We start from the raw sequence: 18,573 nt of genomic DNA, 5'->3' as shown, positions 1-18,573 counted from the left end.
ATAACTTCATCTGTTGTGGTTACGGCATATCCTGTATGGTATCTTCCTTCTTCATCAGCATATCTTGAACCGTCCACAAACAGGGTAAAATCCGGATCTGGTAATGGATCCTCATGCACAGTTGGTAAGTGCACTGTTTCCATTTTCATCTGTTCAAAACAGTCATGAGGTGTTTCTGGGTCATAATCATTCTTTATGACCAGATCTTGAAATTCCTTTTCCAGGAAATGGCGTGGCCATGCTTCTAGAAGGTCAGTTGTTGGGTATTTGACAATATCATTTTCCTGTAGTTGTTCTTCATTCATGGTGGCCCATAGTTTTGCCATGGGCCCAAGATCATTCCATGACCTTGTCTTCAACTTGGTAACAGGAATATGTGGGATAGCGGTATCCCAATGACGGTAAAGGTAGTTAAGTTGTTGAGGTAGCTGGACCAAGACCATGCTATTGCCTTCAGAGTCACAATAGAAGTCTTGTGTAGTGAGCTTTACATCGGTCCAGTGGTAAAGCTCATCTTCATAGCAAGGTTCAGGAGTAATGTTCGGCTTGTACCACATGGTGCAGAAGGCGTAATCCGGGCCTTCACAAAGAGGTGTCTCATCTTCATAAAATGACAAATGTGGATGCATGACTTTCTTGATACATCCACAGAGCAGGTAGATGTAGGTTTCATCTGTGATAAATCCATAATAGATACCCCCCTCAGGGAGTGGAAGAAGAGTGGACGGATTAAGCACTTGACATCTTTGGATGGAAATGTTGTCAGGCAAAAGAAGATGACACTGTAGGCGCAGGTGTCTGGCTGGAGACACGTGCTTGAGCTGGACTTGGTTGATAATAGCAGAAATGTCATGAGGGGCCAAAACAACCAGAGGGTGGCCAAGGACCAGGTCTGAGGTTCTTTCTATGAGTTCTCTCGCAGCAAAAACAGCCCTGAGACAGGAAGGAGTCCCTCTGGCCACAATGTCCAGCTGACATGAGAAATAAGAATAGGCCTCTGGCAGCCTCTTAAGTCATTAGTTTGGGTGAGAACTCCTGTTGCATGGCCTTGTCTTTCAGAGACATATAATTTGAAAGGTTTGGAGTAGTCAGGTAGGCCCAAGGCAGGAGCAGAAGCAATGGCACGTTTAAGAGCATCGAAATTGTCCAGAGCTTCATTGGTCAGACAGAATGGGTCAGACTTAAGAGCATCATAGAGAGGTTGCATAAGCAGAGAGGCTTCTGGGATCCATGCTCTGCAGTAGGAAATGAGGCCTAGGAAGGCATGAAGAGACTTTGAAGTCCTTGGAGGCGGAATGTCCAGCACAGCTCTCACCCGGTCCCGAGTAAGATGTCTGGTACCTTGAGATAGGCAATGCCCGAGGAAAATTACTGAAGGTTGGCAGAATTGTAGCTTGATGAGCGAAGCTTTGCATCCTTGTTCTGCCAAATAGCAAAGGAGACTAATTGAGCAATTTTCAGTAGTGGGTATATCAGCTCCACAGAGTAACAAATCATCCACATACTGGAGCAGAACAACTTCTGGGTGCTCGGCTTGCCATGGATCAAGGATGGTACCCATGGCCTTTGCAAATTGACTTGGAGAATTTTGTGCCCCTTGGGGCATGACAGTCCAGGTATACTGTTGCATCTCATGAGTGAAAGCAAACAGGTATTGACAGGAAGGGTCCAGGGGAACACTGAAAAAGGCATTGGCCAGGTCAATGACTGTGAAGAATTTTGCAGATGGTGGGACTCCAGAGAGCAGAGTATGGGGATTTGGTACAAGAGGGGTATCCAGGACGGTAGCTTCATTGACAGCACGGAGATCCTGGACCATCCTGTACTTCTCTGGCTCACCCTTTGGAGTTTTCTTTTTCACAGGAAATAATGGGGTGTTGCATTCAGATTTACATTTTACCAGGGCACCCTTCTCTAAGAGTGCCTTGATGTGGATAGAAATGGCAGCAGACTGTGCTGGTTTTAAGGGATATTGTGGTTTTCTTGGTAGCTTAGCTCCTGGAATGAGCTTTACCACCACAGGGGGAACATTTAGGTGACCTATGTCCTCTGGGCCTGAGGACCATAACTTGGCGGGCACCTGTGTTTTTAATTCCTCTGGGAAATTAGACCTTAATTCTGCTGCTTCCTCACGGGGCTTTTCTAAATGCAGCATCAGAGGCAAGGAGCACAGGGCTGAAGTGTCTGATACAGATAGAGGTGTAAACATTTCTACCTGCCCATCCGGGGTAAAGGTGATGGATGCTTGCAGGCGTGAGAGAACATCAGCACCTAACAGGTTAATTGGGCATGTGGAGGATACTACAAAGCGAGCGAGCAGGCTAGAACCAACTCGTAGTGGAGTTGTTAGAGGGCTATGTCTCGGCTGGCCATCCACTCCAACACAAGAGACATCAATATTTGACAGAAAAGATGGGTCTGGCAGGTCTTGTTCTCGCAGAACACTACGGGCTGCACCTGTGTCAACAAGGAATGTGGTAGGGTGGCCTTCAATGGGCAAAGTCACTGTGGCAAGTGGCCCCCCTTTATCCCCTGTAGACACTGCCATTACAGGGGTTACAGACACAGGCTTGCCAGCTTCCTAATCATCTGGTTCTTCAACAATTGGAACCTTTTTCTCGGTCTTGGGGCCTGGGGCAGGCTTGGAGAACTTTTTGGGTGCCCCTGGTTCCCTTTTAGGTTCCGGACAGTCACTTCTGTAGTGTCCCTGAGCCCCACAATTAAAACAAATTACATCCTCTAACTTGACTCCCTTGGTGCCAGAGGTGATGGGGGTAGCGCGGGCCACCATGAGGGGAGCTGGATTGGGTCTCCTTGGGGTCTGAACAGATTCCAAACCTCTAGCAACTAAAAGCAGGGTATCCAGGGGAACAACCTTATATTCAGGGCGTGCAGCAATGATTCCCTTACGTATAGAGTCTTTAACACCTTGGACAAACGCACCTGACAGCATTTGTGAATGAATTTTGTCAGTAAGATCAAATCCTAAATCTGTGAACATTTGATACAGTCTTGCATGGAACCTTTCTACTGATTCTCCTTTATCTTGAATAACATCAGTGAGGCCAGCAGCCTGATCTGCAAGTTTGTCTTTAGCCCATTCTCTTAATTGGGTGCAAAAGGTTACCCCGGAGGGGTAATCAACATCACTGGAAAGTAGATCTGTACTGAGGTGACGGGCCATGCTCGGCCAGTATGCATCCCCTGCTTTAATAGCACAAATGCTCAGCAAATCACGCCATGCGGCGGAATAGGTCTTTTGAATTTGAACTATCCCTCGGTAAAAAGGCATAGGCTGTTTTTCTGGGTCAGGGAGCGATTTCATTAATGCGCTAGCTTGAGTGGGGTTAAAGGCAACATATTTAGGAGGGGTCCGTTCACCCCGGCCCTTGTGTCCAAAGGGATCATCGATGGAACGATGAGTTGAGGCTCCTGCAGCAGCTCTTGCAGCCTCCGACGAGTCCTGGGATGAACTATCCTCATCTCTCTCATCTAATTCTATGATCTGAGCTTTCTTTCGTGCAGGGCCCGGGTAAGGTGACAGGACTGGAGGATGAGCGGGGGTCCCAGATGCGGGGGTGGCTAGCGAGTCATAACCGGGGGATAGGTAGTCACCGGGAATTACCGGCATCAGGGCTGTACTGGGGGCCGCCATATTAGTGGCCGGAAAGGGTATTGTATTAGGGTTAAGGGAAGAAGTGGCGGCCATGTTGGATGTGGGCACATCCGGAGCAGACTGTGTCGGACTGGGCATGACCGGAACCTGGGGAGTGGCTTGGGGAAGGGGTAGTGGATATCCGGGATAGGGCAGGGCCATGGGATACGGGAAGGGGTAGGGCCAGGCTGGGGAGGGGAAGGAGGTGGGGTATTGGACTGGGGTGGAGATGGGCGGGGACGGAGAGGGATTGGTAGGGGTGGGTGTAGAGGGAGGAGCCGGGGCGAGGGTGGAAGAGGTGGTTAGCTGGGCGGATGAGGAGGGGAGGGGATCATGAACGGAGAGGGAGCGTAGGGAAGGAATGGCAGATGAAATGTTAGGGGAAGGTACAGTAGGTAGCGTAGGGATGGATGAGGATGATGGGAATGTTAGAGACGGGGAAGGGGAAAAGAAAGATCCGTCAGAATTCAGGACCGGGCAGACAGGGGAGGTGATGGGAAGGGTATTGGGAGGATTGGGAGTGGGGAACATAGTCAGCTGACTATCACTTATAGCTGATTGAACCTTGGGGATAAATATCCCCTGGGCGCCATTTTGGGGCGCTGGCTGAGGGTAAACCCCAGTAACACAATTATTATGATACACAAACAATTTCACACCTTTGTGATTTATTTCTTCCTCAACCCAACCTTCTAGCTGAATAGCCTTCGCTACTCTGTACCATGCTTCAGCAGTCTTTAATAAACCATTATCTGTAAGCTTGCCTTTCATTTCTGCCAGTAACTTACGCCAACTTTCTGGTTGCAATCTTCCACCCGTTGGTACAGTAATTTTACATACTTTTGCAATCTTTACAACACCTTTAACCATCTCCTCACCCTCTCTGTTTTCTACCAAATCACATGCTAACCAGCCCTTACTGGGCTTACCTAAATCCTGCCCCATAATCCCTCTACCCCTATACCAGCGTCCTAGATATATATAGAGAGAGAGAGAGAGAGAGAGAGAGAGAAAACCGAACAAGAACGTCTACAATGCTCGACTGCCACCTGAGAACCGTGGGACTTTCTCAGATGCGTCTTCCCAAAACGTAGACTAGTCACTGAATCCGCCTACCCGGGGTGGTAGACACGGATTGGAGCGAGGTGAGAAGTGTGTGACCAATCACTTCTCTTTTAAGAGGAATGGGAGTGGATAGTATAATAATATAGGAAGTACAGAAAAGATGAAAGGCAAGGAAAATCCTTAGAGACAGACACAGGAGTTCATAAGACTCCTATTAAACAAACAGGACAACAATACAGTTGAAATACAATGCATGCATTACAGTTCGAATGAAATCAACAATAATCCCTTTCCTTTTACATGTGCTTACTCCAAAGTCACCTCCCTCAACCTCGTAGTGTCCCCGCTCGGAGAATGACTTCCTCAAGTCTCACTACCAGCGGCCAAGGATAACAGCTAACACCGGTCCGAAATCCTTTCTAGCCTCCCTCGTTACAGCAGTCCACTTAAAGTGGCCGCGCCACCCTCACTCCCGTAGTGCCCCTATAAAACCCACTTTATAAGTCTCACTACCACGTGATGCGGAAAACAAGCAATGCCTGCCTGAATCCCCCCAGGAAACTGAGTCCCCTGCCACAAGGCTAAGTCTCCTACCACAATTAAATAATCAGTGGACCTTCAACTCAACTAGAGCCGAAGGGTCCGGGTCAGGACGTCCCGAACTCAACGAGAGCTGGATGGTCCGGGTCAGGACGTCCCCAACTCAACTAGAGCTGGATGGTCCGGGTCAGGACGTCCCCAACTCAACTAGAGCTGGATGGTCCGGGTCAGGACGTCCCCAACTCAACTAGAGTTGGATGGTCCGGGTCAGGACGTCCCCAACTCAACTAGAGCTGGATGGTCCGGGTCAGGACGTCCCCAACTCAACTAGAGCTGGATGGTCCGAAAGCGCACAGTGAAGCTAGCTAGGCTATCAAAGTGACACAAAATTGGATCACAGGAAACTATGATTCTACACAGATCCCACAGTTCCACAAACTTCTTTTTCCATACAGCCACAGCCACGAGGCTCCTAAAAGAAGTAAACAGGCAACAGAAGACCCCCCAGGAACACATCCACAGGTCAACCCCCCTTTATCCCAAAATGGGGAAACAGGCAAACAATTCAGACACACCCAGGCAACAGATAGACTAAAATGCAGGTAAACAAGTGAGTAACGAGGCACCGGGCAAGATATTACCTGTCTTTGATGTCCTCCCGGGAAGCAGTCACAGACACGTGGACGGGTCAATCAAAGGGGCCGGAACATACCGGTGGCTCTGCAGAAGTCTCTACCGTGTACCTGGAGGTGATCAATCTCCTTTCCTTCCCCCCGGATTCCTCCGTCCACCCTTGTCTTCCTTAGGACGGCTCACCGGCCGGACATAGCCCGATGCCCCACGTTGGGCGCCAAGATTGTTATGGTACTTTTTGAAAGTAAACCAAAATGTTCAAATGTCTATCTGTTCCTGTCCAAATCAATAAAATTAAATTGCGTATATACGCTGAAGTAATTAAGTCTGACACACAAGGTTCAGGTTAAAATAACTTCGAGAAAGTTTATTGGCAAGTGAAGAAAAAGCGGGCGCGCAGGCCCTTTTAAGAGGCATTTTGCGTCATCATTGATTATTAGAATATCAGCAAATAAACATCATCAATTGGATTAATTGTTAAGTGTCGGGGTTAGTGTCTTACCGATTGGTTCGAAAAATTAAGAGGTTAGTCCCGTGCCCACCCATCAGAGGTGGGATTATTCTGGACACGGGTGGGGATAAGGGGGTCTTGAGCGTCATTTTACACGGTCAATGATATCAGGCTTCATGTCCAGGTGCAAGGTCTCTTATGAATAGAACATTTCATTACTACTGTGTTCTCGTGGCCTTCAAACTACATTATCTTACAAGTTCTAAGGAGTAGCCAGCAAGGTTTAAGGAGTAGCCAGCACCTCCTGGTGCTTGTCCTTGCAGGAAACACAGTCTTTGTCTACTATACTAATTGGGTTGAGAAGTTCAGTCACGTAAGGTAGTTTTAAAAATGAACAAGTTAAGTCATGAGGACAAAATGGAGGATTGAAGAAGTCAGGTTAGGAGGACAAAATGGAGCAGGAAGTCACAGTATAAAGTTAAAATGGAGTTAGTACAATAATTCAATACAAGTACAATAATAATTTTTAATAATTCCACATCAATAGTATATCATACACACACACAGTGATAATACCCTATATATAGTATATCAGATACACACAGTGATAATACCCTATATATAGTATGTCACACACACACACAGTGATAATACCCTATATATAGTATGTCACACACACACACAGTGATAATACCCTATATATAGTATATCACACACACACAGTGATAATACCCTATATATAGTATATCATACACACACAGTGATAATACCCTATATATAGTATATCATATACATATACACAGTGATTATACCCTATATATAGTATATCATACACACACACACAGTGATAATACCCTATATATAGTATATCAGATACACACACAATGATAATACCCTATATATAGTATATCAGACACACACAGTGATAATACCCTATATATAGTATATCAGACACACACACAGTGATTATACCCTATATATAGTATATCAGACACACACAGTGATAATACCCTATATATAGTATATCAGACACACACACAGTGATAATACCCTATATATAGTATATCAGACACACACACAGTGATAATACCCTATATATAGTATATCATACACACACAGTGATAATACCTTATATATAGTATATCATACACACACACAGTGATAATACCCTATATATAGTATATCAGATACACACAATGATAATACCCTATATATAGTATATCAGATACACAAACAGTGATAATACCCTATATATAGTATATCAGACACACACACAGTGATAATACCCTATATATAGTATATCAGACACACACACAGTGATAATACCCTATATATAGTATATCATACACACACAGTGATAATACCTTATATATAGTATATCATACACACACACAGTGATAATACCCTATATATAGTATATCAGATACACACACAGTGATAATACCCTATATATAGTATATCAGACACACACACAGTGATAATACCCTATATATAGTATATCATACACACACAGTGATAATACCCTATATATAGTATATCACACACACACAGTGATAATACCCTATATATAGTATATCAGATACACACACAGTGATAATACCCTATATATAGTATATCAGATACACACACACACACACAGTGATAATACCCTATATATAGTATATCACACACACACACACACACACACACAGTGATAATACCCTATATATAGTATATCAGATACACACACAGTGATAATACCCTATATATAGTATATCAGATACACACACAGTGATAATACCCTATATATAGTATATCATACACACACACAGTGATAATACCCTATATATAGTATATCATACACACACACAGTGATAATACCCTATATATAGTATATCATACACACACACAGTGATAATACCCTATATATAGTATATCAGATACACACAATGATAATACCCTATATATAGTATATCAGACACACACAGTGATAATAACCTATATATATAGTATATCAGACACACACAGTGATAATACCCTATATATAGTATATCAGATACACACACAGTGATAATACCCTATATATAGTATATCAGATACACACACAATGATAATACCCTATATATAGTATATCAGATACACACACAGTGATAATACCCTATATATAGTATATCATACACACACACAGTGATAATACCCTATATATAGTATATCATACACACACACACAGTGATAATACCCTATATATAGTATATCAGATACACACAATGATAATACCCTATATATAGTATATCAGACACACACAGTGATAATAACCTATATATATAGTATATCAGACACACACAGTGATAATACCCTATATATAGTATATCAGACACACACAGTGATAATACCCTATATATAGTATATCAGATACACACACACACAGTGATAATACCCTATATATAATATATCATATACACACACAGTGATAATACCCTATATATAGTAGATCAGCCACACACACAGTGATAATACCCTATATATAGTATATCAGATACACACACAGTGATAGTACCCTATATATAGTATATCAGCCACACACACACAGTGATAATACCCTATATATAGTATATCAGCCACACACACACAGTGATAATACCCTATATATAGTATATCAGCCACACACACACAGTGATAATACCCTATATATAGTATATCAGATACACACAGTAATAATACCCTATATATAGTATATCATACACACACACAGTGATAATACCCTATATATAGTATATCAGATACACACAATGATAATACCCTATATATAGTATATCAGATACACACACAGTGATAATACCCTATATATAGTATATCAGATACACACACAGTGATAATACCCTATATATAGTATATCAGATACACACACACACACACACAGTGATAATACCCTATATATAGTATATCAGACACACACACACACAGTGATAATACCCTATATGTAAAGTGACACAAAAGGTAAGGGTAGGGTAGAAAAGTAGGTTGGTAGATTGCGGGATAAAACTTACCAGGAAAGGTTAAAGGATCTTAACATGTATAGCTTGGAGGAAAGACGAGACAGGGGGATATGATAGAAACATTTAAATACATAAAGGGAATCAACACAGTAAAGGAGGAGACTATATTTAAAATAAGAAAAACTACCACAACAAGAGGACATAGTGTTAAATTAGAGGGACAAAGGTTTAAAAATAATATCAGGAAGTATTACTTTACTGAGAGGGTAGTTGATGCATGGAATAGCCTTCCAGCTGAAGTGGCAGAGGTTAACACAGTAAAGGAGTTTAAGCATGTGTGGGATAGGCACAAGGCTATCCTAACTATAAGTTAAGGCCAGGGACTAATGAAAGTATTTAGAAAATTGGGCAGACTAGATGGGCCGAATGGGTCTTATCTGCCGTCACATTCTGTGTTTCTATGTTTCTAGAATAGTATTCACTGAAGACGTAGTGTGCTTTAAAATAAATATATGTCTGTCATCCTGAAGAAGGCTCCAGAAGAGAGCCGAAACGTTGATGTAGTTTTTTTATTTTTAACATGAATTAAAAGTTTGATTTTATTTTCATCTGAAAGACCCTGGAGTGCTATCCATTTATTGGAGAATATATATATATATATAAATGGATAGCACTCCATTACAGTTTTTCTGCTAGCATCTTAATTTCTGAGTAAATGTTATGCAGAGGAGGAATCAGTTGGGAGCCATTAACAGTTTAATGTGAAAAAGTGAGTTTTAAATGATTTTTTTAAGTAGTGGAGACTGGGTAAGTGTCTAATGGAAAAGGGAAGGGAGTTGCACAGGAACGGTGCAGCCCTCGAGAAGTCCTGAAGGTGAGCATCAGATGTAGGTGCGAACAGATAATAGACGTAGGTCTTTGGCAGAGCTTAGGGGCCTAGACGGGACATACTTTGTGTATAAGGGAGGATAGATAGGTGGGAGCAGCATTATGTAGGGACTTGTAAGCAAGCACCAGAATCTTAAATTGAGCCCTATATCTTACAGGAAGCCAATGTAGGGACTGACAGAGGGGGAGGCATGGGAGGTGTGGGCAAACAGGAAGATGAGCCTCGCCACCGCATTCATTATAGACTGTATTGGGGTAAGTTGGGTGCACGTAAGACCACTGAGAAGCAGATTGCAGTAGTAAAGGTGAGAGAGAACAGTGGCATGGACCAGCACCATATCCGCATATGGTGTTAAGTAAGGGCTGACGCGTGCAATGTTTTTGAGATGTAAGCGTCAGGATTTGGCGATCAACTGGACATGAGGGATGAAGGAGAGGTCCGAGTCAAAGAGTACACCTAGGCAGCGAGCCTGCGCGGTGGAGCTGATGGTAGCACCATTAATGTGGAGGGAGTCAGAAACGGGAGTAGCCAAACTTGAGGGAGGAAAGACCAGAAGTTCTGTACAATCCAATCTGTCTTCCCTCAAGGACTCGGTTTTCAACAGCTACAAACTAAACAGAGGGTACTAACAACACGCATGAATGCTAAAGATCGGCAACAATGAACCCACATAACAATCAAAGGTATACCTGCAGCAATCTCGGCCGTCGAATTGCTGCATTATGTCCAACGCTTACTAATTGCTATGTTGTCTTATACTGTTGCTATGAAAATAGCCGTAGATGGCTATATGATCTGGGGCGAGATCCTGCGCTATGTATAAGTCCAAGACAAAATCCAAATCATGCTAACCCTGAAGGGCAATACCACAACTGTTCTTTGAAGGTTCCCGCTTCTCCTTCCTTACAACAACCACTCTGTTATGGAGAAAGTCCTTTGGGGTCCTGTCGCAGCCCGATTGAGAAATGCTGGAGTGACCTTCAGATGGAGAATCAAAGGCTCCCTGCAAGTAAACCACAATGAGACTACGCACACTCTAACCTCGCCAGATGCGGCACCTGACTTCATAAAGATGCTGGGCCTACCCGACTTGCCTGCAGCCCAGCTCCCAGGGACACCTCAAGGTCTCTGGGATCCAGCGAACGTCACCCCTTTTGTTCCCAGAGCAGGACCCATCTACATGACTCATGATGGGGACTATGCTCACCCACCAGGCATACAAGCCTCCTGGCTGCACTAATACTGACCTCGGACACTCATGTTGCACACCTACAAGTTCTCGTCTTAAATATTATATTTCTGACTTTTACCTTTTCAATTTTAATTTTTTTTTTTTCTCATTATCTTTGAAGTGCTACTGAACGGTAACTTAGGTTCAATACTGTAAATGATGCAACATACGATTTTAGTACCTGATCAATCCGTAGTGGAAATCATAGGGCTCTCTGACTCCATTTCAGCCCCAGATGATATGCGACTTCACCTCCTTTCCAACACCCTTCCCTCCCCTCCCCCCCCCCCCCCCCGCTACCCCAAATGGCATAACTCTTAAAGCCAAGATAATTTGCCTGCAAATCTCGATTACAGTTTTTCTGCTATCATCTTAATTTCTGAGTAAATGTTATGCAGAGGAGGAATCAGCCCTTTGGGGCGACCCCATTTACTACCCGGCCCCTGGAGGACCCCTGGGAGAAATCAGCCTAGGTTCCACTGCCAACAAACCTGCTCAAGTCCCAGGCCACTGTTATATCACGTGTATACTATCGGGCTTTACCATACTACTGCACAGCAAGCATGTTCTACATAGGAGCATAAATATTGTGACATTTGTACAATCACTCTTCTTTTTCATCCTGTATGTTGTATTGATATTCTATCTCGCTTTTGTTGCTTAAACAAAAAAGTGCCCTTCCTTTGTCACGTCAGCACCTTCAGTTGCAGCGATTTACATGCATTGTAACCATGTCGTAATGACACTGTGGCATGGATGGCAAATTTGGCACTACAAAAATAAAGAATGGGGAAAAAAGAAAATACTTTCACCATTATTTCCATTAGTGGTAGTGGACCTATCCATGTTACCAACACACATATCTGAACCATGTGAGAACGTGTTCGTAAAATGTAGAATTAAAGGGTAATTTACAGTAATCTCTTCCCATCATAAAGGATGGCGTAGCTTGCAGGGTGTAGTATCTTTTCCAAGATTTGCCCACACGTTCTGATACTATTGGCCTCCCTGGCCCGTTGTAAAGATCCTTGTGGACTTTGGGGAGGCAATAGGAGGTTGCTATAGTGGGATTGTGATTTGGGAGTACGTGTATAAATTTGTACTCGTCTTGTGCAGTGAGATTGTCTTAAGTTCCTCGAGGCATGGGGATAGACCGCAATAACAGGGGTCATTTGAATGTGCCATATACATACATGTTGTGTTTCATTAAAAGAATACTCCCCCTTGTCCAATTATTTACTATTATTATTATTATTATTATTGGTATTTATATAGCGCCAACAGATTCTGTTGCACTTTACAATATTATAAGAGGGGGGGATTTAACTATAAATAGGACTGTGACGGTAGTCACCATCACCTGGACCTTCAGACAGACTATTTATGTAGGTTCCTGGACTTTTCTTATGTTCGAGTCACCCTGTATCCATTGTGTGTGTGTGTACACGGCTGTGGATTTGGCTATGGAGCCTGTGTAGTGCTCTCTGTTAGTAGCAACAGCAATATGCACTACCTGAATAGCAAGGCTGCTTAATTTGCATATTTGTAATTCTGTAGGCAGGAGAGCGATTTTCTGTTAATTATTGTCTTCCCCACCTCTTAATGAATATTTTGTTGTGTTATAATAAGTTGCTGTATGTTATCTGCTATGATTTGACTGTTTGTATTTTTATTGCGTTGTCACAGCAATCTTTACTTAAAGGGACACTATAGTCACCTGAACAACTTCAGCTTAATGAGGTTGTTCAGGTGAGTGCTACAGCTACCCGGAGCCTTTTTCTTGTAAGCACTGTATTTTCTGAGAAAATGCAGTGTTTACATTGGAAGCTTGGAACACCTCTTGTTGCAGTCAATCAGACGGCCACCAGAGGGACTTCCGAGTTCAGAGGCCCTAAAAAGGCCTCATTCACGCATGGGTGAATACATCAGACGGGCTATCAGCACACAAAGCACTGAGAACGCGCTTTGTGTGCTGAGGCTGTCAGCACTGCTGTGGGCGTGGCTTCAGCTGACAGCTGAAGCCCGAACCCACAGGGACGCTTTCTGGCCACAATAGGCGGGTGGGGGCCCTAAAATTAAAAATAAGGGGCGAACCTACTGCCCCCCCCCGGCCCCCACCCCTGTGCGGCGAGTGGGGGCCCTAAAATTATCAATAAGGGGGGATCTATTGTCCCCCCCGGCCCCCACCCCTGTGCGGCGGGTGGGGGCCCTAAAATTAAAAATAAGGGGGAGACCTACTGCCCCCCCCCCCTGGCCCCCACCGCTGTGCGGCGGGTGGGGGCCCTAAAATGAAAAATATGGGGGGGGCCTACTGCCCCCCCGGCCCCCACCCCTGTGCGGCGGGTGGGGGCCCTAAAATTATCAATAAGGGGGACCTACTGTCCCCCCCGGCCCCCACCCCTGTGCGGCGGGTGGGGGCCCTAAAATAAAAAATAAGGGGGGGGACCTACTGCCCCCCCCCCGGCCCCCACCCCTGTGCGGCGGGTGGGGGCCCTAAAATTATCAATAAGGGGGGGGACCTACTGTCCCCCCCGCCCCCGGTCCCCACCCCTGAGCGGCGGGTGGGGGCCCTAAAATTATCAATAAGGGGGGGACCTATTGTCCCCCCCGGCCCCCACCCCTGAGCGGTGGGTGGGGGTGGGTGGGGGCCCTAAATACTAGTTAACCCTTCCCCCCCCCAAAAAAAATTATCTCCCTACCTACCCCCCTCACCCTAAAAATAATGGGGACCTTTAACTAAAAACCTGTAAAAAAAAAAAAATGAGATAAAAACAACTTACCATTCGATGTTTTCTTTGTTCTAAAATCTTCTTTCTTCAGCCCCAAAAAAGGCCAAATAAAATGCCATAATAACCGACGCAATAAAAAAAATAAAAAAAAACCTGAGCGCAAAAAAAATAATCCATCTTCACCCGTGGAGGGCTCCACGCAGACTGAGCTCCCTTGCCCAGCCCTGCAATTAGGCTAAGGACACTCTGATTGGTGGGTTTAAGCCAATCAGAGTGCTCTTTGTCATTTTACAAGCGTGGGAAAGTTCTTTGGAATTTTCCCACGCTTGTAAAATGACACAGAGCACTGTGATTGGATGGATTTCAAGCCACAGTGCTCTGTGTCATTTTTTTAAGACAAGCTATAACATGGCAGGCGGATGTGGATACCTGCCTGGAAGAAGGGATGCAGAGGAAGAGGCAGAGGGGACGATACCTGCCTGGAAGGAGAGCTGCAGCCTGGTCGGGTGGAAAAGCTCCACAAGGACCCCAATCACAGCTCCAGAAGGTCCCCAGTCACGCTTCGATGACTGAGGCTGAAGTGTCCCTGCAAGCAGTTAGGAAACGGACTGGGCGGAGGTACTCTGTCGGAGTACAGGGGCTCCGTCACAAGGTCAATTACAAAAAGCTTTCAGGAGCGATAGGTTGAAGAGGATCCTACTCAAACGAGCTTACAATCTATTTAATTCTCATAATGCTTGAAGTTCAGCACAACTAATGTTGGATTCATACTGTTCAACGTAGAGCAGAGACTCTATTTTTGTTGTCATTTGGATGACTTCATTAAAGTTAGGCGTGAAACAACTTAATGCTTTCGTATTTGTGAGTGATCTAATAGAATTTTGTTCAAGTAGATTTTGCAATGTTTTAAGAGGTTCAAAATCTTGTAGGGAAAGCAAATTCTCTAGCTAATTTGTGGTATTTTTGTCTGGTTTAGAACATTTTGAAGGCTCATTTCCAGCCAAATAAATCAAGGTCTTTAATCCAATCAATTATCTTCATATTCGGAGTAGTGACAAAATATATTCCCTTATTGAGCAAGTTGTTATGTATAGGTAGCAGAGCTAAATCTGATAAGTTGATAATTTTATTGTTGTCAGAATTTAGTGTGTTCTTCAAGGGGTTTTGTCTGGTTTGTAGCCCCATCTTCATCTGCCCCTCAGGCATTCTTGCTGAAGGTGAGGCCAGTCCTGTTCTAAAAAAGATGACAATGAGGGTACCGGGGCCGAGGAACCACCAGAATTGGTGGGGCATCCAACAAAAACATAGAAGCTTTCTAAAAACAGCTGAGAAATCTATTAGCTTTATTCTGATGTTTTAAATCACAAGGAACAGCATTTGTTTTTTGAGGAATCTGAATCTGACCAATCGATATTTCTTTAAGTGGAACTGTTTCTACTATTATATCCTCCCCGGCACTTGCGTTTCTGTTGCCATATATTGTCCTCTTGGAAATCTTTCAAATCTCTTTGGAATATTATGTCTTTCTTTAAATTTTTTTTTTATTCTTTTGCAGTTTTATTTCCATGGGGGCAAACTGTTACTCAGATTTAAATTCCTTAACTTTGTCAATTTCCGCTTGCAGAGTGTGATTGGTCAGTTCAACACTCTCCCGTTCAATTTGTACCAAAAAGTGCGTACATTTAAACGAACAGTTGAGAATAATGTTGTTTCATTCCTCAATCTGCTGTTCTGTCTGAACTTTATCTAGTAATAAAATGTCAGGTCGCCACCCACGAGGAACCATTTTTTTCTCTATATATTGGTTAAGGCTGGCAAGTTCCCAATATCCTTTGATTTGATTTTGGTACAATTTCTGTACTAAAAAAAAAAAACCACTTGATTTAAGTCTTTAAATTTGTTATTGAATTTATTCAGAGGATTGATAGAAAAAAAACATGGACAACATTGTTCAAAAGACTAATCTGGTATCGCTACACCTAATAAATAATCAAACACAATGTAGCCGCTGTCGTATTGCCAGGGTATAGCCAGAATGTATGCAGATTTGAAGAGGAAGGGTATTAAAACCTAATGTACATTCACATCTGTGTGTACCTTCAAAAAAGATATAGGACATCTTGCTGATAACGTCTTGTTGCATTGTTGATCTCTCCATCCGGCTTCTTAATGTCCCCTTTCCTGTCTTTCAGGTGGTCTAGCTGTGTCTGGGGTACCCCCGTACGGTCTGTGAAGAGGCTCTGCATTCCAGAAGCAAGCAGACTCTTCACCATGCAAGCATCTCAGCGGGTACGTTACCATACCAAACAAATGTCAGGCTCTGAAGGATGACACACTCTTTGACAGCTTGCTGAAGTGATTTGTGTATGATGAGTGTGTCCTCTTTTTCCTTGTAATTACACTACACATTTCAATAGAAATTATCACTTTAAAGGGACACTGTAGGCACCCAGACCATTCCAGCTAATTGAAGTGGTCTGGGTGTGTGTCCCTTATTATACTTAGTGTTTACATTGCAGCTCTAAGTCTGCCCACAGTGACTGTCTACCAGACAGCCACTAGAGAGCTTCCTGTATAGAATCTGGTCCGGTATCTGACGCTGGACGTCCGCACATACTGCATGAGGGCCTCCAACGTCAGATTGTTCCCCATAGGAAAGCATTGGTTAATGCATTCCTATGGGGAAATCCTAATTGCCATGGCCGCGCATTCGTATTAAGCTTCCCTCGCCAGCTAATGGCGACAGGGGAGGTGCGTGGGTGGAGCCTGACCCAGCGCCATGGGACATCTGCACTGGATTCAGGTAAGCGACTGAAGGGGGTGTGAGGGAGGGGGGCACCTTAGAAACCTATAGTGCCAGGAAAACAACTTATTTTAAATAAATGAACCTTGTTACACCCCCTGGCTGCCATTCGTCCTGTCCTGTTACTTCCTGGTCTGGTTGGCTTATTTGCACTGATCTCAAGACACTGCGATTTCCCAGAGTGCCTTGCAAAGACTTCTCATTGAGCTGCATTGGTAAGTCTGTGATTGGACTTAGACTTGTGATAGATCTGCAGCTATTGCAAGCCAAGGTCTTGTATAGCTCCCCAAAAAACTGCAACACAAGTTATATATTTATTTTTGGGGAGGTTTATTAACTATTTATATATATATATATATATATATATATATATATATATATTTAATGGAGATTTTTCTTTAAATAAAGACTTATTATGCTCCTTTGTGCTGAATAACCCTGCCCCTTACTCACTCCACCTCTTCACAAGACTACCCCCACAGCCAATCTCTGCCCTCTTATTATCTGAATGAGATTTTAAATCTGTGCTAAGGGCAAAGGGACAAATAAAAAAAAGGGAAGTGATTGGATGCGGGAATATTGTCAGGCCATGCTGATCTCTCATTGGTTAAGTACTCAAAGTGTGTTTAATGAAGAAGTTGAACTGTGAAAAGATTGTCTAAAGGGATTACCCTACGAAAAGCTGCAATCTTTATTTTTTAATTGTGTAGTACAGACAGCATGAATATGAAGACAATACAAAACCCGAATGCACCTTACGGTCTTCTCTATAACATCTAGGCATGCATTACTTTCTCGGACGTTGCCGCCTCGTTCTCGGAGGAGGAATGGGAAGTCTTGGAGCAGTGGCAGAGGGATCTGTACTCTAATGTGATGCAGGAGATCCATACAATCCTGCTAGATCTAGGTCAGTGTTTGTAGGTCTCCATGCTCTCACCCTGCCGGGATAAAACCATAGAGATCTTTGTGTGTAGTTGGGTGATTCTCATGCACTCTATCTATTCATACTTTTTAATGCCGTAAATTCTATTTTCCTTTGCAGGCTATCACATTAAGAATTCGAAAATTCTTTTCAGAATAGTGAGGGAGGATGACCCCAGCAGCCGTGTTCATCGGGAATGTGGGACCCTTGTGGAAGGTACGCTGTTTATCTCTCAGGTTATAAGCAAGTCACATTATGGTGAAAAATAAAGTGGCTTTCGGGAGGTGTAGGAGATACAACGAGCAGATGGTGATCTGTGATCCCACATTCCCCTGGTCTAGCCAGAGATTGTCATTGTAGAATCACAGCATATTCCATAACTGCCGTGTTGGAAAGGGTTAATGCACTATATCAGGTTAACAGTGACCGGGGATTCACTAACAGGAGAATTGTATTCAAAGTCAATGTCACTTTTAAGGCCACGGTGTCTGAACGGGAGCTGAGCTCGATTGGAGAGTTGTGCTTAGAGCACCTCGTTAAAAAGGTTAACGCAAATTTAGGTGATTTTCAATGATTTATTTAGTAGTGTGTTTTCCTGATATGACGGTTCCTCAGACCCTGGGAAAGCAACCTAAGATGTTTGCTGAAAGTGATTCAGTTTAAGAATGAGCCTCTCTATA

At 43.6% G+C, this 18,573-nt stretch overlaps 1 protein-coding gene across 1 annotated transcript in view; it reads left to right on the top strand.

Annotated features, from left to right (window-relative positions):
* LOC134586419 (zinc finger protein 182-like) overlaps positions 1 to 18,573 on the top strand; it is a 31,032-nt gene that overhangs the window by 6,495 nt on the left and 5,964 nt on the right. Inside the window, exons 2-4 of the mRNA XM_063441931.1 lie at positions 16,361 to 16,457; positions 17,752 to 17,878; positions 18,014 to 18,109. Coding sequence (XP_063298001.1) covers positions 16,361 to 16,457; positions 17,752 to 17,878; positions 18,014 to 18,109 — 320 coding nt within the window. The remainder of the gene's footprint in view (positions 1 to 16,360; positions 16,458 to 17,751; positions 17,879 to 18,013; positions 18,110 to 18,573) is intronic.

The sequence above is a fragment of the Pelobates fuscus genome, chromosome 2 (genome assembly GCF_036172605.1).
Source record: "Pelobates fuscus isolate aPelFus1 chromosome 2, aPelFus1.pri, whole genome shotgun sequence".
Taxonomy (NCBI): Eukaryota; Metazoa; Chordata; class Amphibia; order Anura; family Pelobatidae; genus Pelobates; species Pelobates fuscus.
The sequence above is the reverse complement of the archived record's forward strand: the minus strand, read 5'-3'. Positions and strand labels throughout refer to the sequence as shown.